We start from the raw sequence: 23203 nt of genomic DNA, 5'->3' as shown, positions 1-23203 counted from the left end.
GGCTCAGAGGCAGAGGAGGCAGTAGGGTGCTGCTGCTTGAGCCTTGAGGGCCTCATAAATGCCAGAGAGGAGGGAAGAGAAGAGGTAACCCCTGCCACGAAGGGATGGGGGATGGGGGGGACTAGAGGCTCAAAACCAGTGTCTCAGTCTAGCCCTCCCCCAAAAACTCAACCACATGGACTAGAAAAATCCCTTATAGCAATGATTTTTTAAACAAAATAAACCCTTTTCCACTCTACCCATGGAACGAATCCCATTCAACCAGCTTTAAAAGATAAAGATCTCACCACTCCATCAGTCTAGAGCTCTAAATGGTAATGAAGGCTATGGCTACCATGGTGGGGGCTGGCTGGCATCTTGGCTGCTCTGGCCTAATTTCTAACACACAGCTCTTATAAACTAAGGGAGAGAAAGTAAAAGAGTGAGAGAGTTCTAGTCAGTCTTCATGGGGTGCCAACCATTAGAATTAATATGAGTTTGGCCATAGATTGAATGGTTTTATTTAATCAGAAAGGAGTAGGGGAGAAAAATAAAAGAGAAAAAGAGGAGGGAGATAACTTTTATGGAAGATTTACCCTAATCTAGCTTCTCTATTTACCGTAGTTTGCTGTTCTGCAGCAGCCATGTGGGCCACCCACTCAACACCAACATGGAAATCAAAAGCCTGAAATCTGGTCTTGTCTCAGTTTATCAAACTCTCTCTCTACCCACTGACTCTCACATGTCATGCCTAGTGATCCCACTGCTGCCTGTTCTTAGAGAGTCGACTAAAAAACTAGTTAAAATAATGAATAGCTTTAGCAAAGTTGCAGGATACAAAATACACCCACATAATTCATCAGCATTTCTATATATTACCAACAAAGTCCAGCCCATATTCGTTCTGGGACCAATCTCTGTAGGAATGGACCCCGCAGCACTCAAACTGGAGAGGAAAATCAGCATTAGAACCAGAATGTCTGGGTGGGCTTTGGCTGGAGGCAGGGCTTGGACCAGACACCCTCTTAAGTCTAAGATGCTATAGCAAAGAAATCCATAAAGCTGTGGAACAGATGCCAAATGAGCCAACTGGTGGTAGGGTGGTTGTATAATGCACAACTGCCCTTCGCTAGAGGGAATCCACAGGATGGAAATTTTCTGTTATCTGGGGGGAGAACAGACAGGTCCTCCTAGCTAGGTTCAATCAATACTGGTTTTTGGTTCTTCCACTACAGATGAAAGAGAAATTCCATCTAAAATCACTCTAAACAATATAAAATGCCTGGGAATATACTTACCAAAGCAGACACAAAAATTATATGAATACGTTACAAAACACTTTTCACACAAAGTGAGATCTAAACAACTGGAAAAACATTCATTGTTCATGGGTAGGCCGAGCTAATATAATAAAAATGACAATCCTACCTAAATTAATTTACTTATTCAGGGAAATGGAGAGGGAGAGAAATAGGAAGGGGGGGGGGAGAGGGAGAGATAAGGAGGGAGGGAGAGAAGCCAGGATGATAAAGAAAGAGACATTCTAGACACAGGGACATTTATGCACAGGCATGAAGGCAGGAGATTGAAATGTTGAGTACCAGAGATAGATAGCTGGCCACTTGTTCTCGAATGGAAAGTGCATGAAAAGAAGTAATAAGAAATAAACCTGACAAAGTAAGTGGGAGCTCAATTGTGTTGTTATTGTTTAGTCATTTTAGTCATATCTGACTTTTTGATGCCCCATTTGGGGTTTTCTTGGTGAAGATACTAGAATGATTTATCATTTCCTCTTCCAGCTCATTTTCGAGATGAAGAAACTGAGGCAAACAAAATTAAATGAGTTGCTCAGGATCATACAGCTAGGAAGTGTCTGAGGCCAGATTTAAACTGAGAAGATAAGTGTTCCTGACTCCAGGCCTGGCACTTTATCCACTGTGTCACCTACCTTCTAGAGGCTCTATTATAGAAGGCTTTTTTTTTTCCCATGGTTACATGATTTATGTTGTCTCCCTCCCCTCTATCCAGAGTTGACAAGCAATATTCTTCTACAGGGTAACACACGTATTATCACTCAAAACCTAGTTCCATATTATTCATTTTTATAATAATCTTTAAAAACCAAAACCCCAAATCACATACCCAAATAAACAAGGGATAAATCATATGTTTTCTTCTGGATTTCTACTCTCTCTAGCTGTGGATAGCATTCTTTCTCATAAGTCTCTCAGGATTGTCCTGGATCATTCATTGCATTGCTGTTAGTAGCAAAGTTATAGAAGACTTTAAAAAAAAAATTTATTTTTTATTTTTTTTTTTTTAAATTTTAAACCCTTAACTTCTGTGTATTGACTTATAGGTGGAAGATTGGTAAGGGTAGGCAATGGGGGTCAAGTGACTTGCCCAGGGTCACACAGCTGGGAAGTGTCTGAGGCCGGATTTGAACCTAGGACCTCCTGTCTCTAGGCCTGGCTCTCAATCCACTGAGCTACCCAGCTGCCCTAAAAAAAAAAAATTTAAACCCTTAACTTTCCATCTTAGAATCCATGCTGCTTATTGGTTTCAAGGCAGAATAATGGGAAGGGCTTACCCAGGTTCACATAGCTAGGAAGTATCTAAGGCCATATTTGAACCCAGGACCTCCTATTTCTAGGCCTGACTTTCTAACCATGCAGCCACCTAGCTGCACCCCCCACTGTGCTTTTAAAGACAAGCTGATCTAAGGTACTCTTCTTAGTAGAAAGGCAGTTGTCAGGGCTCAAAGTTCTGACTTCAAACCCTAGGCTCTTCATCCAAAACCGAGGTCGAATCACCTGATAGTCTTAGCTGTCGGATCAAATATTAGTGAGCCTCACATTGTGCAATAGGGGCCTCTTCAGAAAGGTGTGACTGTAAGGCATTTACTTATATATCAAGTTACTGGGGTGGGTAGAGATCCTTCTTCTCCCTTCCTGTCTCGTTTATCTGAAACCTCAATAAAATACACCTAATGTGAGTCCAGGAATGGGGAGGGGAGAGCTCGCTATATAGAGTCACATCCAGAAGATTGTGTCCATTTCCAGAAACCACATTTAAGCTACCACTAACCAGCTAGACAGTGTCTTATTGACCATGATATGACCCTGGACTAACCACTTAATCTCTGTCTGCCTCAGTTTTCTCAAAGATAAAAAAAAAGGATAATAAATTAGTGCTTGCCTCCCAGAGTTATGAAGATCAAATAAGATAATATTTGTAAAGCACTTAGTATAGTGCCTGGCACATAGTAGGTGCTATATAAATACTAGCTATGATTAGACTTAGCAGTTGGAGCTATCTCAAGCTAGACTGGGCTGCTTTGGGAGGTAATGGGTTCCCCATGGTAGGATGATCACTTAAATGGCATGTGACTCAAGGGATTCTTTTTCAGATATGGTTTAGACCATCCCTGAAAGGAGGATTTTGGTATCCTCCACTTCTCCAGAAATTCTGTGATTCATTGGTTCTTATTCCCAAACATTGTATTCTTTTTTATTTGTTTTTTAAACTCTTACCTTTCATCTTAGAATCAATACTGTGTATTGGTTCCAAGGCAGAAGAGTGTGAGCTAGGCAGTGGGGATAAATGACTTGCCCAGGGTCACACAGATAGGAAGTGTCTGAAGCCAGATTTGAACCTATGATTTGAACCTTCCTCTCTCTAGGCCTGGCTCTCAGTCCATTGAGCCACCCAGCTGCCCCCATTCCCAAACATTTTAGAGGAATTCACTTGAAGTGTAACTGGAAGAACCTTAGCATTCACTTCAACCAAATTTCTAATTAGACAGATGAATCCCAGACTATCCACCAAGGAAGCAGTGGGAGGTCTCCAGACTCCTAGCCCAGGGTTCTTTTCTAATACATTACCTGTTTCTTACCTTCTTCTGTATATAGTCAATGAGATTTTGTAAATCCAAGTCATCGCGGTAACTGGCTATGGCTTTTCCCATGAGAAACGCAGCCTTATCCATCACCTGCAACTCAAAACCAAGGGAAAACATTTGATGGACCCAGCTCTCCGCCAATTGACATTAATCCACCTCCCTGGTAGACTCAGAGAACATCCAGTCATGATTAACCCATATGATTCCCCTATCCAAATTCTAATCCACTCTGCCAGAAAATTGAACTCAACTGTCAGAAAATTCTCAAGGATATCCTCCTTTTTTCTTAATAATAGCTAATATGTAAACAGCGCTTGAAGGTTTGCAAAATGTTTTATATATTATTTCATTTGATCCTTGAAACAACCCTTTGAAATAGGTGTTATTGTTCCTGTTTTACAGATGAGAAAACTGAGGCAAAGTGGTTGAATGATTGGCCTAGTGTCATAGATAGCTAAGGGTCTAAGGCAACATTTGAACTCAGATCTTCCAGACTCACATCTTCCGGGCCAACTGCCTAGTTGCCCTTCCAATGGTCCTACAGCTAACAAGGGAAGATTCATGGTGTGGTAGAAAAAAGCTCTGAATGGAGAGTCAAAGGCTGCCTTAATGGCATTGTTACAAAACTACAAGACCAAGTTCTGCCACAAATTGGCTGCGTGGTCTGGATCAATAATCTACTTCAGCTCTCTCTAGGGTTCTGGTTGCTCATCTATAAAATTGGTCTGGGTGGTGGGTGGAAATTGTTCTCAGGACATCTAAGGCCCCAGCTCCGATACTCTATGTTCTAGGAGCCCTTCCCAGTTCTGACATTGTAGGTTCCAAGGGTCCTTCCTAGTTCTGACATTCTGGGTTCCCAGGGTCTTCCCAGCTCTGAAATTCTGTATTCTAAGGGCCCTTCCCAGTTCTAACATTCCATGTTCTAAAATTCCCTCCCAGCTCTGACATTTTCTATTTTGAGTGCCCTACCAGCTTTGACATCCTGTGTTCTAAATTCCCCTCTAAATGTTCTATATTCCCTTCCCGCTCTGATTATCTTTGTTCCAGAGTTCCTTCTAGCTATGGAGTTCCAGGTTCTAAGGTTACCTCCAAGTCAATTATTTGAACAAACCAGATACAACCAAGAGGAGAAAACAGACTCAAATTCTTCCCCATTATTTTTCTCTTTGGAGAGGTCTGCGATTAAGGCTTGACATGAGGTAAGCATTAAAGGTATTCCAGTGCCCATCAGAGTCCAGAGTCTGCTTGGTTCTTATTACCAGGCCAGAGAAGAGAAAGGCCACTCCTACAGCCACGATCTGGACCACGAAGATCAGCAGCAACAACACAGCAAACTGAGGAAAGAAAGCAGCATCTTGGGAAACTGAGCCTGCCCTCAGCCAGGTATTTGTGGCTGACACAAGCAGGGCTGAAACAGTAATAACCCCCAAATCAGGAAATCTGAGTTTGAATCTAGGTCCAGCCTTCCCTAGATCAGGTGAACAAGGAGAAATCACTTTACTTCTTCCTGATACTAATACTCCCTTAGGATTCTCAATTATAAAATGTAAAATTTTAGTTTTATCTTTATTTTTATTTAATAACAAATTTCCACATAAGTTTTCCAAATTTATATGATTCATGCTGCCTCCCTCCGGGGAGGGAAGAGGAAAAGAAGACATGAATCATGTAACCATGGGGAAAAAAATTTAAAAATTAAAATCTAAATGACAAAAAAAAAAGATAATACTCATTATTTATTTATTTGCATTTTTCTTTAACCCTTAACTGCTATGTATTGGCTCCAAGGCAGAAGAGTGGTAAGCGTGGGCAATGGGGATCAAGTGACTTGCCCAGGGTCACACAGCTGGGAAGTGTCTCAGCTATTAATCAAGAAAGGTTGTACTGTTCTAGTTCAGGACAAATATCACATTTTTTTTAGAAAACTCTTTAAAATTCATGTAAAATTGAGGCAGACACAATAAAAAAAATCCAAAAGGCCTTAATAATATTAAAATACACACAATGACAAGAATTGTCTTCCCTTAGCCTAATATGATTACAACATTCCTCAGAAACTCACACAAGTTAAAAATTACATTTATAATTAAATTAAAATTCATTTTTAATACTCATTTTTAAAAAAAACATTATATATCCAAAAAAAAGAAGTGGTAAACCATACGTTTTCATCTGCATTTGTACTCCAGCAATTCTTTTCTCTAGATGTGGATAGTATAAAATACTATCACTGTTAAAATTATAAATATGAATTAAAATTAATTTATATTTATAATTATTATAAATATTATTTATAATAAAATTAATTTATATTACAAATATAATATAAGTTTGATTTGTAATAAATTTATATAAATTAACTTATTAATTAGAAATTTTGTACCTTTGAACTCCATCTCCCAAAATTCCTTTTCCCTTTTCGTTTACATGCGTCTTTGCATTATTGTTTATATAGTTCTATAACTCCTCCCGCTCTCTCTCTCTTCCACATGCTTGGCTCCCTCTTGACTCTAGCCTTTTAGTTTCCTTTTTGCTTCAAGTTAATTTTAATAAATCTTATTAAATATAATACTTGGAGTATTTTGGATATTAATCTTTAAAATCTCCATTATAAATCTTCATCCCTGTTCTGCCTTCCTCAAGGACGATGGCTATTGTGAGCTTTAGGTACAGGACATGAAAATGCTCTGAAATCTTCAAAGCCCCTTATAGAACATGAAAGATATCTAAGGAGAGTCTAAAAAGCATTTTGGAGCAAATTACAATAGTGGCCTTTGAATACGATGCCTGACCTTGAGGTAGGAGAGGTCTCCCTCTTGTGGCTAATAATTAGAATCATGAGGTTAGTATACAAGATAGATTCTAGTTAACTGGATGGACAATTCTTATATTTTTCCTGAGGGGGGGAAAAAGACAAACATACTATTAAAAAAACAACTTTTTTAACTGTCTTAGAATCAATATTTAGTATTAGTTCAGGAAGGGCTAGGCAATGGAGGTTAGGTGACTTGCCCAGGGTCACCCAACTAGGAAGTGTTTGAGGTCAAATTTGAATCCAGAACTTTGGGCCTGGCTTTCCATCCACTGAGCCGCCTAGCTGGCCCCAATAAGGATATTATTAAGGGGAAAATGTAAACAGTAAATTTAGAAACTTTTTAGAAATTATTTAGAAATTTAGAAAAATTAGTAAATATACGTTATTTTAAATAGAGTTTAAACAAGTTTCCAACATTTTGCATAGTTGCACTGCCAAAGAAGCTACTGAACTGCAAAGGGGAGGGGGCGACACCTGTACTAGCCCCTTGGGGGGCACCATCTTTTCTCCCACTGTGAGCCTGCCTGTAAACAGCTAATAAAGGTAGGGAGAGCCTGAAACTCTGGGCTGGAATATACGGATTAGACTGGTCCCTCGGCTGTTCGACTGGGGAAGAGAAAGGGGTCCAAGGGAGGCCCGGGTGTCATCTGGCCACAGTGTCCTCGAAAGCAGGGCCTTCCTCGTGGGTCTTTGCCTCCACTTGTTGCCCATTTCTTACCATTTTCAGCAGCAACGGAATGTCCCTGAGGGCTCCGGTGCAGCCCAAAAAGGTGATAACGAAGGTGAGGATGCCCACTGCGAGGACGAGGAGGGAGGGCTCCGCCAGCAGGGACTCCACGGCACCTGGGAAGCATGAAATAGACAAGGGGAAGGGAAGGCGTGATGCGCCGCCGGACGGCGGAAAGACCCGAGACGGACTAGTACCAAAACTCCTAACGCACTTAGCCGGAAGCACCCACACCAGGAAACCCAAGTCTGAAAAGGACATGATTTCAGGTGTATGGAAAGATCCGGAAAACCTGCATGGACGAGGTAGAAGGTGAAGCACTGAAAAATGGGTACGAATTCCATAAGCAGAGACGGGCTGCTGGGAAGGACATCGAGGCCGAGAAACAGCTTACGAGGCCAAGTGGGGAAATGCAAGATGGCGGGCGGGGCCTGGAGCGGGGACTACAGTAGAGGCTTATAATATTTTCTAAGCAAATATGCCTTTGTAAAAACTAAATGATGTTAAGTGGTTAAAGGGGCGTCGGGTCTCTGTTGTTGTTTAGTCATTTTTCAGTCATGCCCAACTCTTTGTGACTCCATTTAGAGTTTTCTCCTACCTTCTGACACCGGGTTTCTTTATTTGAGTGAGTCATCAGTTTTATCTCACTCATTGGCAAAACTACTGTAGTAGTTTACCATTTCCTTCTCCAGCTCATTTTACAGATGAGGGAACTGAGGCAAACAGGGTTAAATAACTTGCTCAGGATCACACAGCCAGTAAGTATCCGAGGCCAAATTTGAACTCAAGAAGATGGGTCTCTCTTTTACAGATGAGGAAACTGAGGCAAACAGGGTTAAATAACTTGCTCAAGATCACACAGCTAGTAAGTATCTGAGGCCAAATTTGAACTCAAGAAGATGGATCTCCCTGATTCCAAATCTAGTACTGGTTCTTAATAGTGAAGGGAACAGAGCCAGTGGGGGCTCCAATAGATGGCAGTAGAGAAGAGAGACAACCCCCAACCCTCCCGGTACCATGGACAGAATCTTTTTTTCTCATTAAAGTGAAATATCCCTGAGAGGCATATTAAATTGCAATCAATCATTAACACTTGATTGTGAATTATAGGGTCCAACCTCATCATCAGCCTGTAGGTACAGAGGCTTTCTGTGGGGAAAACACTGCTCTTTTTGCTGTGGGGGAGATACAGCAAAGACATGATGTCTGTCCCCAGAGTTCAGAAGGAGGCAGAAGATCTATGCAGGAATATGTACAATATGACAGCATTGACTATGGAGCTGAGAAGAGCACTTTAAGGAAATAGGGTAAGCCTGGAGAGAAAGAAGGGAGTAGAAAGGTACTCCAGTGGGGCAATGGAAGGAAGGGCAACGTACATGTAGTTTCCATTGTCTATTAAATAAAATCTAAGCTCTTTAAACTGGCATCCAAGACCTTTTGTGTTCTGACCCTTCCAATTTACCTATTGTGTTACTGGAAATATTGGGGTCCTTGAACTACAGTTCCCATGAGCCCATTGACTTCCTGTCATTATACAATGACATAGTAGACAGAGGGATAAAACTGAGGGGCTGACGTTTCACTTCTTTGCTCTCTATCCACCATGGTGGCAGCAAGCAATGGCGTGCCTTTTAAACTAACTAAGCTAGTATGGCATGTGACTTTATTTTCTGGTGGCTACTAATAAAACCTTATAAAAACCATAATATTTTTAAAGTTATATTTATATATTAATTTTATTTTTTACACCATCTGGTTCCAGACAAATTGAACTTCTTCCTGTTCTCAGAATGTAGTCTAGGTCCTTAGCTTTCCCACTTCTGTATCTTTGTTCTCCTGATTCCCTCTGCCTGAAATGTCATTATCTAGTTCCCTACCTTCCAAGTCTCTCACTTAATTTCTGCAAGACACAATCTAGCTTATCCTTCAAGGCCCAGGACAGATCCTACCTCTTCCATGAAGCCTTTCCTGACTCATCCTAAGCTTTAATTGACTTGTATGCTTGAAATATCTTCTACTACACCAGCCCATCCAATTTCAGAGATAAGAAGATCTTCAGGGGGTATCTAATCTAACCTGTACCTTAACAGGGATCTCTTCTAAAACATCCCCAAAGAGAGGTTGGTCATTCTACCTCTGCTTGAAGGTTAAAGGGAACCCACTGTCTCCCAAAGCAGCCCACTTTCCTTTTGTATAGCTCTAAATCATTGGGAAGTTTTTTTGTTTTTCCTCTCATATCTAAATCTGCCTCCCTGTGACCATCTCTCTTAGTTTTGCCCTCTGGGGCCAAGTAGAACAAGGCTAATTCCTCCGCAGTGTGTCAAATTCTCAAAATGTCAAATGTTTCAATGTTAAGTTCTCAAAGATGGTTGCGTGGAAATTGTGCTTCGTGTTCCAAGTAGCTGCCCACCTTCACCATCTTGCCTTGTGCCTTGAGGCATCACAAGTGGAAAAGAAGAAAAACAGAAACAAAACATGTCCAGGGCCTTGGTCAGCTTTGGAGCTCCTGCTCTACCCCTTCGTTATCTTTATCTCTGGGCACAAACTCAGCCAGTCTACTATGACACACAGGCCTCACAACAAAGCCAAACCATGTTTTACACCCATCCAGCCATCCAGCCCACCCTCTTGCTCTCCATCCTGCCATTGATGAGCATATCTTCCATGGACATCACCAGTATCAGCCTCTTCCTTCTCCCCCCATCCCCAAAAAACTTACCTACACCTCTGGACTAAGTAAGCAAAGCAATACTACTTTGTTCCTGGAAAAGGCATGTTTGTTGATTGCTCTATAGATGAGCTCATCTTCCCCACACACTCCCTTCTCAGACCACCATTCCTGTCTATGTATATTATCTCCTCTTAACTGAATGAATGCCCTCCTGGAGGGCAAGGGCTATCTTGCTTTCAGTGAGTACTGGTTTTTCATTCCTTCATTTTTATAGCTCTTCAAGTATTTAGAGATGTGGACCGATAAGACAAATACAGGAATGATCGTAATCACTCAGCAGGGCTTTGATGATACAGAATCTTAAAATAATAGAATTTTAATGTGGGAACTCAAACATTACCTAGAACTCTCCAGTGTAGGTCATGGAGTCCCTCAAATGCCAGGCTAAAGGGCTTGGGCTTTATTAAGAGTAAATGGAGTGGGGGGCAGCTGGGTAGCTCAGTGGATTGAGAGCTAGGCCTAGAGACGGGAGGTCCTGGGTTCAAATCTGACCCCAGACACTTCCCAGCTGTGTGACCCTGGGCAAGTCACTTGAACCCCATTGCCTACCCTTACCACTCTTCTGCCTTGGAGCCAATACACAGTATTGACTCTAAGACAGAAGGTAAGGGTTTAAAAAAAAAAGAGTAAATGGGGGGCAGCTGAGTAGCTCAGTGGATTGAGAGCCAGGCCTAGAGACCAGAGGTCCTAGGTTTAAATTTGACCTCAGACACTTCCTAGCTGTGTGACCCTGGGCAAGTCATTTACCCCCACTGCCTAGCTCACGTTCTTCTGCCTTGGAACCAATACACAGTATTGATTCTAAGATGAAAGGTGAGGGTTTAAAAAAAAAAAAAGAATAAATGAAAGTGAGGGGCAGCTAAGTTACGCAGTGGATAGAGCAACAGGCCTGAGTTAGGAGAATTTGGGTTCAAATCTGGCCTTTTTTTAAAATTTATATAGATTTTTATCATTTTTATTTTTCCTTAATCCCCCCACCCCCGCTGCCAATGAAGAAAAGTGATGCCTGCATGGTCTCTCAGTTCTCAATCATAGTTGCACACTTGGTACAATGTCTCATTTAGAGTCATAGAGTTTGAACAAGTAATCCATTTAAATACACATATGTGTGTGTGTGTGTATATACACACTACTTTTATATTCTTCTTCCTCAAAGGACCAACAGCTATGCTCTAGGTCAACATCATAGTGGCAGCATTCCTTCCAGTCTTCCGAGGTGTGTCTCAGTGCTTCCTTGCTCACAGTAGTCCAGGCTTATCTAGGGAGAGTAAGGGCAGTTTGATTCATGCTTCCCTTGTTCCAGGACTATCTTGTCTCATAACTCCTTACTTCCAAATCAGTGTCTGCCCCCAAACACCCAGATGCCAACTCAGATTCACTGCTTTATGTGTCTGTTGGCATAGCTTATAATTATCAATCAGTAAGTTTAGAGCAAAAAGAAACCACCAGCTTGCATGAGGACTAGATGTGCTGATTAAGTTATGGCTGATATCCTAGCTATGTGACCCTGGGCAAGTCATTTCACCCTGATTGCTTAGCCCTTGCCACTTTTCTGTCTTAGAAATTATACTAAGGCAGAAGGTAAGGATTTAAAAAAAGTCAGTCAAAGTGGTAGAGTGGTAGCATTTGCCATGGGGCTATAGAAATGGTTGGGTGGTTTTCTCACAGAAATCCAATAATATTTACTGTTGTTCAGTCATTTTTCAGTCATTTCTAATTCTTTGTGATCCCATTTGGGGTTTTCTTGGCAAATATATGACAGTAGTTTGCCATTCCCTTCTCCAGCTTATTTTACAGATGAGGAACTAAGGCAAATAGGGTTAAGTGACTTGCTCAGGGTCACAAAGCTAGTAAATGCCTGAGGTCAGATTTGAACTCTTGAAGATGGATGGGCATTTTATCCACTGTCCCATTGAGTTGCCCAAGATCCTTGTAATCTGATTTGATGTCCCTTCATCATCCTGCTCTTCCTTTTGCTGGCATACTCTGTGAGTGCCTTTTCAGTCCTCAAAAACTGAATTGACCTCCAGGAGAGTTTTAGTGTCAAAGACATTGAATTGTCTTCTTGTCCATCAAAAAGCCAAACATTTATTATGTGCCTACCATATGCAATTAATGCTTAGTCATTTTGGTCCTGTCCAATTTTTTGTGACCGTATTTGGAGTTTTCTTGGCAAAGATCCACTGGAGTGGTTTGCCATTTCCTTCTCCTGCTTATTTTGCAGACAAGGAACTAAGACAAACAGACTTAAGTGATTTGCCCAGGGTCACCTAGCTAGTAAGTGTCTAAGATTGGATTTGAACTCAAGTCTTCCTGCCTGCAATCCAGGTGCTCTAACCACTGTGCCACCTAGCTTCTTGTCAAACGTTAAAGTCACATACATACACATAGGGGTGTGTGTGTGTGTGTGTGTGTGTGTGTGTGTGTGTGTGTGTGTGTGTGTGTGACGGGGGATGGTCAGAGAGTGGATCTGGAGCCAGAGAAATCTGGACTCAGCTCCTGCCTCTGACCCATACTGATTCTGTGACCCGGAGCTGTCACCCCAAGCAGCTCTCTAAGTCTTTAACCTACAGAGCAAGGCAGATCTGGATTGACTGAGAGAATTTTCCTACCTGGGAGTTGATGGAGGGTATGAATATGTGTTCGGTTCAGACCTGAGATTTTCTGAGCTTAGGGAATTCCCAGTGTAGGAGCTCCGGAGGCAGATCAGCAACTTGTGTGCAATCTCTACGCTTAAAAAAAGTTGCCTGAAACACTGAGACTAAAACCCAAAAGGTATGTGAACTGGGCGGACTGTTCTGGCCTCCCACAGAGCTCTCCAGGCCATGAGAACAATGATAGAAAGAAGCCACGGTTGAAACATCGTTATCGAATTTCCAGATATTAATGACTGGATTTGGTTATAATGTTCTTGTGACCTTGCTGCCAGATGCCATCAGCCTGGGCAACATTGTACTGTATCCGTTTCCTTGAACATCCCAGAGCAAAACAACACAAGAAAGGAGATGCAGGATGATTTCGACAGAATAGACAAATCAAAGGAAAAGTGAGTCCAAAGTTTGAGGCACTGGATCAGGAAGATAGGTGGTAGGGGTGAAGAGGAAGTCCAGGCTCTTAGCTTCAGTACCTCAGGGCTATGGCAGCTTCCTAGCTGCCTTGCCTCTAGTTTCTCACCTTTATACGCAGCCAGGCTTCTCTTCTAATCAGGTCTCTTCCCCCTCCCAAAACCTTCTTCTTGTTGAATTGTTTCAGTTTTCGTGACCCCATTTGAGGCTTTACTGGCAAAGATAGTAGTCTGTCATTTCTTTCTCCAGCTCATTTTACAGATGAGAAAACTAAGACTAACAGAGTGAAGTGACTTGCCCAGGGTCACACAACTAGGAAATGTCTGAGGCCAGATTTGAACTCAGAAAAATGAGTCTTCCTAATTCTAAGTTCTATCCATTGCATTGCCTAGCTGCCCTGTTACCCAAATGAAAACCAAAACTGACTTCAGGACCCTCTCTAATCTCATTCCAATGGACCTGTCTACACTTACTTCCCAGTGTTCCTCTTCATGTATCCTAGGCAGAAGACTAGAAGATATACACTTTCCCAACTCCATTCCTCTGTTCTTGGCGCTTTCCATGTCTAGAACATCTTCCTCCCCCAAAACCTTCCCTTTGTCTCTTCTCTCTGCCCAGCCTCCTCCATCAAGCCTGCCATAACTCCCTCATCAGTCAGATGAACTCTTCATTCTCAAAACTTCTTTCACGAATTATTTGTATATTGCCAATCAATAAAAATATATTAAGCACCTACGATGTGCTTAAACACTCTACTAAATGCTAGGAATACGAGGAAAGGCAAAAGACAAACCCTGCCCTCGAAAAGCTCACTGTTGATTAATATTTATTCTGTATTAAACTGGTCTCTGTATGTCTCTCTTTTCTAGATTGTAAATTCCATGAGTGATTGTGTTTCTTCCCACATGGAGCTTAAGGCCTGACACACAGAGGGGCTCAGTAAAGGTGAGTTCTCTCAATGAGAAGGAGCAGGGGGTGACATTTCAAATGAAAGTGTCACTGGATTGACCTCTGACCCCTACAAGTGGGAGGGAAGCCTTGTGAACTGACCAGGCTCAATTCTTTTCTTCATCCTCTGAGCCAATGTTGAGCAACTCAGAATCACAACTTAGTCCTCAGGAATTTTCCCCAATATATGGACACAGAAGACTCAAACCACAAGCTAAGGGCACCAGAGTCCAGGAGATACAGTGAGGTCTTTCATGATCCTCCGTCCCTTCTCTAAGATTGGAACCTATACCGGTAGGTATGCTGGGCTTGTCTTTGATCTGTGTCTGTAAAAACTCTGTTTCTTTGTTTTTCTGTGCTGTCTATAAAGAACCCCAGGGAGAGACAAAAGCTAAAGACTTCCTGGGGACCCAGGCCCTGCTCAGTTGCTGTCTTACTGTCCCCACAGCTTAGCTCTCCTTCCATCCTCCTCCCCTCCAACCACCCAGAGCCCCAAGTCACTCTGTGCTTTCCTGGGCTCACTCCGTCCAATCTTGAAATCAGGCAAAGCTCAAATATTCACAATTCAGACATCCTGGATAGAAGATGATCTTATTCTGTTTCATTATCTCTCACCCCATCCTGATATGTGTTGTTGGAGGCTGGGAGTTAAGGAGAGAAGAATAGATTATTCTCCACTATCTCTCCTAAGCCTCACCCAAAACCCAGGTCAGAGGCTCTAGCTCTTCACCGGACTCATTCTTCACCAAGCTTCACACTCACATTCCATCATTCTCTAATCTCACTCTAATGGCACTTGAAATCTACTCTCCCCACACCACTGACTCTTCCTTCCCCCTCTCCGTACTCTCAGGTGTAATGATTGATATTCTCAATAGGCAGCAGTTCTTAATTTTCAGTTAATTTATTAATCAACTAGTCAAGAAAATATAAAATGGCCAGTGGACTCCCTCCATGGTCTGGACATGCCAATATATACCCCTCGTGACCTCACCTCTCAGTCCCTCTCCAGGATACCCCAAGACTTCTCTGAAGCATAAATAGCCACTGAGAAGGTGGACTTCGAGACCCCAACTCCTCTCTCACTACTTCATCACAGAAAGAGTGAATCTTAAGGACACCAACAGGCCCTTTCCTCTGCAACTGAAGGCGGGCTCACTGCAGTCCAAAATGGCAGCTAGAGCTTGCCAACTTTGTTACCTAAGAGAGTTCATCTAATCTCTCAATCCTGTTATCCTATTAAGATTTAAACAAAAGAAGGGAGTGCTCACCCCTATTCAGAGTCTGGGGGAGAAACTGTTTTAGCCTTAAGTTCAAACTGTTCTTGAGGGAATAAAGAGGAAATTATTTCATAAAAGATATCACAAGTCTATATTAATTTCCCACACAAGACAGCATCCCAAACCACCAAGCCATATACATTAACCCTGAAGCTGCTTCCTGACACCAGCAAATTCTACCTAGAAATGTAAACACCTGCTCCTTTGGAAATACTCGTCATTCATTCCTGATGAAAAGACTGGAGCTGGGTAGAAACTTTGGCATTCATACACAGGAGTAAAAAGGAATATAAAAAGCTAAACATACGTGAACAATGACAAGGGACTAAACAAGGATAAACAGCTTACATTCAAATGACTCCTCCAAACCCTATCATCAGTAAGGGTCATAGAGGGAACATAATCAGGTAGAAGGCTTAGAAATGGTTCTGTTAATGTTGATCTTAAGAGAAGAGTGGAAAGAAGAGGAAGAGGAAATGGGGAAGGGAAAAGAACATTGGGAAAAATTATATGATTATCTCTTGTCATCAAAGTTTGAAAAAAGACATCTATACAAACAAGGAGGAGAGGATGGAGGGAGTTGTTGACACTTGAATCTTGTTCTCATCTAAACTGGTTAAAGGAGGGAAAAATTCACATGCACATACACACAAACACAGTTGCGAACAGAAATACGTTTCATTTAATAGAAGGGAAAGAGGAAAAAGAAGAATGAAGAATAAGAGAGAAGGTACATTAAGGGAGGGATTATTCCTAAGCAAAACAAACTCTAAGGATATATAAAAATATTTATTGTTCCTTTTGAGGTGGCAAGGAATGGGTCTCTAAGCAGCTACCTCTAAATTGAGGAATGGCTTAACAAGTTACATTATATGAAATGTGATGGGCTACTATTATGCTGCAAGAAATGATAAAAAAGATCGTTTCAGAGAAACCTGAGATTTATTTGAACTGATGCAGAGTGAAATGAACAGAATGAGGAAAATCACTTATATGACACTAATATGGCAAAGACAAATTTGAAAGAATCAGAGACTCTTATTAGCTATAATAACCAACCAGTTCCAGAGGACTCTTGGTGAGACAGGCTGCCCACCTCCTGATAGAGAAGTGAAGGATCCAGAGCTCTAAAGAGTAAGGCAACAGGTTATCTGGAAAAGATCTGAAGGTTATAGTATGCTGCAAGCTCAACAGGAATAAATGTGTTAACCAAACTGTCTAATGCAAGCTTAGACTGAAGTAAGAGAGATGGAGCTTCAAGAGATAAGTAGTTGATAGCCTCATTGTAATCTGCCCTCATCAGAACTCATCTGGAATATCATGTTCAGTTCTGCACTTTGTTCATTAAATATTCAAAGGAAGGCCACCAGGATGGTGAAGAGCCTTCAGTCCCTGCTGAGTGATTAGGAGATAAAGGAACCAGGAATGTTTAGCCTGGAGAAGACTCAAAGGGACACATGATGAGTGAAGTCATACATTTGAAGAACTGTTACATGGAAAGGGAATTGTCCCAAGAGGGGAGAACCCTGAGGAAAGACTTCCTAACCATATCCCAAAGTGGAGTGGGCTGCTTCCAGAGGTGGTATCTGTGGGAGGCCAATAAGAGAAACAGACTGTATCTTTCCCTAACTTGTTTACAAACAGCTCGTGGTTGATAACTTGTCAGGTGGGTCTCACTGTGAGGATTCTTTTGGGATCATGGGTTGGACTGAATCAGGGCTTCTCCGCCTGGGGTCATGAATTTGTTTTTTATTTTTTTATTTTTTTTTTATTTTAAACCCTTAACTTATGTGTATTGACTTATAGGTGGAAGAGTGGTAAGGGTCACACAGCTGGGAAGTGTCTGAGGCTGGATTTGAACCTAGGACCTCCCGTCTCTAGGCCTGGCTCTCAATCCACTGAGCTACCCAGCTGCCCCATGAATTTGGTTTTTTTTTTTTTTTTTTAAACCCTTGTACTTGGGTGTATTGTCTCATAGGTGGAAGATTGGTAAGGGTGGCCAATGGGGGTCAAGTGACTTGCCCAGGGTCACACAGCTGGGAAGTGGCTGAGGCCGGGTTTGAACCTAGGACCTCCTGTCTCTAGGCCTGACTCTCACTCCACTGAGCTACCCAGCTGCCCCCATGAATTTGTTTTTGAAAGTATGTTGGTGACAGTTTAACTTTCACGGGTTCCCTTTATAATCTACAAATTTTATTTTATGTATTTTAAACATTGTTCTAAAAAGACATTTGCAGGGTTCCCCAGAGTGACTGCCAAAGGGCTCCATGACATAAATCGGGTTAAGAACCCCTAGTTGAGATGGTTACTAAATGGTAACAGGATTTTCTTTCCTCTTTTCTCAACTCCAAAGCATCCTGGGCTCCTGCCACCTTCCTTTCTGATGGTGTTTACAGGAAGGGAGTGGGAGGAGGGCTCCCCACTCCCCATTGTGTCCCCAGGCCAGATCCCAGTAGTGATGCGCCCAAGACAAATCACACTTACCTGATTCTTTGGAGAGCTTTGCATATATACCCACAGCAATCATTAGACCACTGGCCACCTGGCAATGGAAGACAAACATGGAGAAGTTCCAACTAATAAAGCAAAAAAGCTCCGAAGAAGAAGAGTTGACTTCTGGGCTTCCTCTTAGACATATTTCAGGTCAAATATGATTGCTATTTGGTGGGCATAGTTTCAGCTAGGTAAATGGAAGCATAAACCTTGAGTTAAAAAGTTGTAAGGAGAAATTTTGTCACTTAAGGCAAATAAATTGAGCCCTACACCCTTATCCTGGTGAAGAAATGATGGGAAGTGGTGGGGAGGGAAAGTTCACAATATCAGACCCTCCAGAGAAAGGGCCCAGATTGGTCCTGGGAAGCTAGATTGCTTTCATAGACCAGGAGCTGCCTGCAGGGAGGATACTTCAGACCTGGTAACTAGGCCAGGCTTCTCTGGGAATGAAGTCTTCTTCTGGGTACATTGTTCCCTAGGAAAGGGAGATCTCAGGTCTTTGTAATCGGGCCTCAAGTTTCTCCAGAGGAAGTGGGAACTAATTCTCCAACCAAAGGGGTTAATATGAGGAGATGAGGCACTTTGAGAGCACCCCTAACCCAATTCCAAGGAAGAAGTTGTGGGGGGAGGGGTTCTACTAACCAAGCACTGCCTTCTACTCTCTTTTGCCCTCCCATGACCCCCTTTCCTTTGAGGATCGAGTTAGTGGAGGATAATAAGGAATAAATATGGCATTCTCCCAACCAACAATGCGAAAAAAATACCCCTCAATAAAATATGTCCCTCTAAGATGTTAGCACCCACTGAGTAAAGCCCCAGCTTTTCTTCACCCTTGTTATGGGTCTTCTCCTGGTCCCTTCCACAGATCCCCCACCCCTTTTTTTAAATCCTTATCTTCCATCTTAGAATCAATACTATATATTGGTTCTAAGGCAGAAGAGTGTGAGCTAGACAATCTGGTTAAGTGACTTGCCCAGGGTCACACAGCTAGGAAGTATCTGATGTCAGATTTGAACCCAGGACCTCCTGCCTCTAGGCCTGGCTCTCAATCCACTGAGCCACCTATTTGCCCCCAGTTTCCCCCTTTTGAAAGCACATCTCTCATAATTTTGTGAGATAGGTAGTGCAGGTAGTATTAGTTCCATTTGATAGATAAGAAAGCTGAGGTTCAGAGGGAAAAAATGTGATTCCTCTGAGACAACATGATGATTATGTGCCACAGTCAGAACTTCAAGTGAGATTCATGAGTTTTCCAGGGACCCTACTTGAACATCCTTTGCAAAAGAATTCACAGCCTCTCTCAAATGAGCTATCAGTCATATAGGGGTCTACAGTTTACAAAGTCTTTGTTGTCTCATTTTATGAATCACAAATCTTCCATTTTGGCCCACTATAATTTCTCAGGGCAATGTGGAAGTGACAACCCTGGGTTCTTGAAGCCAATGCCAGCAGAGTACAAACTCTGAAGGCTTTTACCAAGAGGGAGGGGGCTCAGTTAGACGAGGAACTCAAGCACCAAGGTGGTTGTTGTCTGAGGACTGGCAGCCCAGTTCTGTTTGGAGAACCTTATCATCAGATCAGCCACAGAAGCAGCATGATATAATGAAAATAGCCCTTGATTTGACATCAAAAGGACCTTAATTCAACTCCCAGCTCTACCAATGACTCCCTTGGTGACCTTAGGTAAGTCCCTTTACCTCTCTGAGTCTCAGTTTCTTCATCTATAAAATAAGGGAGTTGGGCTAAATGACTTCAAAATGTTCTTCCAGCTCCAGATTTATAATCAAATGTTCCTATGAATTCTTAAAAGAAAAAAGTTACATAGGGGATCACAATTTATACTTGGAAGGAGCACTACCACCCCTGCCTATGACAAAAATGCAAATCTTCAAAGTAAAATAGGATCCTGGAATCTTGGACCCAAAGGATCCCAGAATCATTAACATTCCTCCAGTTACCCAGACTGGTAATCTCTAAATCATCTCTGGCCATCCCTTGTCCCTTGTCCCTCTCTGCTGTCCCACCACCACCACCATCTAGTCATTTGACAAATTCTGTCCCACAAAATCTTTCATAGCTTTGATTACTCAAACAATCAATCAATGCAGAATCAGGAAAGAACTGAATTCAAAGCCACCTTCTCACACTAGCTAAATCATTTAAAATTTCTCTGCAACTCAGTTTCTTTATCTACAAAATAGGAATGATGGTACCTGCAATACTTACTTCCTAGACTCCCAAGGTTCAAATGATATCATGTATGTAATATGCTCCACAATACCTTAAGATGCTACATAAATGGCAGCTATCAATGAAAGAAATTGATAAATACCTTCTCAGTCTCTCTACCTACCAGTAGTTGACTTGGTGAATAGAATACTGGCTCTGGAGTTAGGAAGACATGGATTCAAACTTGGCCTCAGACTCTTACTAATGGTATAACCCTGGGCAAGTCACTTAATCTCTACCTGCCTCATTTTCCTCATCTATAAAATAGAGATAATTGTACCCACCTCCCTGAGGTTGTTGTGTGTCTCAAATGAGATAATATTTATAAAGCACCTTAGCACATAGTAGGCATTTAATAAATGCTTGTTTCCTTTCCCCATTCGTAGAATCACTGAATGCAGATTCCCAACTCTCTTTACAATTTAGTAGATTATCTCTGAGTGATAGCCAAAAATTTACCACCCTGAAGCCAATTGGAAATGGTCCTCTCTGAATTTAAGTAGATTGATCCTTAGATTACAAACAGAACATGGCCAGCTTCTCAAAGCTATGGCAGATCAGACCTGACAGAGTTTGTTTCCCTGACATAGTCTTCTGAAAGCCAGTGTCACCTCCATACCATACTGGGTTGGGAGTAAGCCATTAGTGGAAGTGATTTAAGTCCTTTATCCTTTGAATTAGCAAATATAGTTTATAGTGATAAAAATTCATTGTTGGCAGGGCTGTGGAAAAACAGGCCTACTGTTATGTTGGTGGTAGAACTTTTTTTTTTTTTATATTTGTATATCACAGGGTTTTATCTAAGACCAAACTATCATCATTGTTGGTGGGGCTTTGGGTTAGTACATTTACAATTTGGAGAGTAATTTGGCAATGTACAGTAAGAGTTATGAACCTTTCATCTGGCCCAATGGTCCCACTGTGAGGACTATCTCCTAAAGATATTGCTATAAAGAAGGAAAACTCTATCTTTAAAAAAAATATTTTTAAACAACTACTTGATCACATGGTTCAATGGGGATATGATTGGGGATGTAGACTATAAATGATCACCCTAATGAAAATATTAATAATATGGAAAAAGGTCTTGATCAATGACACATGTAAAACCCAGTGGAATTGCATGTTGGCTACAGGAGTGGGGTGGGAGAAGGGGAGAGAAAGAACATGAATCATGTAACCATGAAAAAATTTTCTTAATCAATTAAGTAAAATTTAAAATAATAAAATAAAACAAAATCATACGGCTAAAAATATTTTTAATTTCTTCTGGTAATAATAAAAAAATTTAGCAATATACTATATGTTCAATGGTTGGTGAATGGTTGAATATGTTATGGCACATTAATAGAATATTATGGATGACACCCCAAAATTAGAAAAATATGGACAATCCCAAAAAAGGAAATGGCATAAAAAATAGTGACATTTGAGGAAAGTATTACATTCACTGAAACCATATTAAAAATAGCTACAAACATTTTATAAGTACACAGGAAAAGATATCAGGAGGGGACCAAAATAAATTGTGACTATTTTTTAGTTTTATTGACATGTAAAGTTTGAAATTTAAGCCTTTGAATTCTATTTCTCGTTTTGTATGTTCATATTTGTTGTTTGTTATTGAGTTTATAATGTGAAATTATCTTGAAAAAAATAAAATGAATCAACTCATTGATCTCTAAAGTCTCTCCTGGCTCTGTCATCCTACATCCTAAGATCCTTCCCAGATCTAGCATCCTTTTTTTTAAAGGTCCCTCCCAGTCAGTCAATCAGACCAACATGAGGGCCCTCCCAGCTCTGATATTCTCTAAGTCTAAGTAAGGTCTCTCTGGGCTCTGACATTCTCTGTTCTAACATCCCTTCCAGCTCTGACACTCTACATCCTCTGATCCAAGACTGTTCTAGCTCTGGTTTTCCAAGAAATTGTTTCTAGAATCCATTATCTATTACTGAGCTATCTAATGATAGCTCAAGGTTGGAAGATTTTAATTAAATTCAATCCAAAAAGCATTAATAAAGCACCTATTTTATTATATGTCAGGCATTATGCTAGGCACTCGTAGATAAAGACCAAAAAAAATAAAAAATCATTCCTCCCTCAAGTAATTTAGATTTTCACTGAGAGATACAACTTATTCTCAAATAAATACAAGGTAATTTGAGAAGGGAGAAAGCAATGGGAGGGACTGTGGATTTCCTGTATTCCACATCAGTCATGTCATCTTAGGGGGTGCCGAAAGCCTATCCCAGTGTCTGCAGTTTCTTCTATGCTTCCTCTCCCAGATGAGCCAGCCCTCTCCTAAAAATCCTTTCCCAAGGAGCCTCATCCCCTGGACCCCCAAGCCCTACTTACCCAGAAGAGGTAACAAGAAATAAACAAGATATATTTCACAAGTTGGTTGGTTCGCATTGCTCTGGCAGCTACTGGCCACACGTCTACAGCCAGGACTTCTGGGTTGTCTTCTCTGGATCACATCTAGCCCGCCTTCTTTCCAGGCAGAGGAGTAGATTTCAACATGCCCAGTCCCATCCTTCCCGTGTCCTGGCATTCAAGGCTTGCCCCACCCTGGCCTTCAGTCTACATCATATTAAATACACTTGCTCAAGACATTCATTCGAAAAGAGCTCTTGACCCACAGAAAAAATTTTGTTTGCCTATGGGTGATTGGGCTTGTTCTGATTAACCCCTGGAGAGCAAAAATAGAGGATGGGGTGGAAAATGTTACCTTGGAGGAAATTTCAGCCCATTCTAAGGAATAACCAGAGCTATCCAGGAATTAGATGGACTTTACCAGAGAAGAGATCAACAAATATTTATTAAGTGCCTACTATGTGCCAGGCCTTGGGCTAAGCTCTGGGGATACAAAGAAAGACAAAAACAGTCCCCTGACCTCGAGGAGCTCATAACTAACAAATATATAAGACGTAAGTAGTATGGCAGCTAGCTGGTTCAGTGGATTGAGAGCCAGGCCCCGAGAGAGGAGGTTCAGACACTTTCTAGCTTTGTGACCCTGGTCAACTCACTTAACTCC

At 41.5% G+C, this 23203-nt stretch overlaps 1 protein-coding gene across 1 annotated transcript in view; it reads right to left on the bottom strand.

Moving 5' to 3' along the window:
- LOC123232200 (tetraspanin-33-like) overlaps positions 1-22720 on the bottom strand; it is a 33591-nt gene extending 10871 nt beyond the window's left edge. Inside the window, 6 exon segments of the mRNA XM_044658577.1 lie at positions 3875-3976; positions 5140-5214; positions 7414-7538; positions 17931-17988; positions 22525-22605; positions 22607-22720. Coding sequence (XP_044514512.1) covers positions 3875-3976; positions 5140-5214; positions 7414-7538; positions 17931-17988; positions 22525-22605; positions 22607-22720 — 555 coding nt within the window.
- Between the last annotated feature and the right edge of the window lie 483 nt (positions 22721-23203).

This window comes from Gracilinanus agilis, chromosome 1 (assembly GCF_016433145.1).
Source record: "Gracilinanus agilis isolate LMUSP501 chromosome 1, AgileGrace, whole genome shotgun sequence".
NCBI lineage: Eukaryota > Metazoa > Chordata > Mammalia > Didelphimorphia > Didelphidae > Gracilinanus > Gracilinanus agilis.
This window is presented reverse-complemented; position numbering and strand designations above follow the sequence as displayed.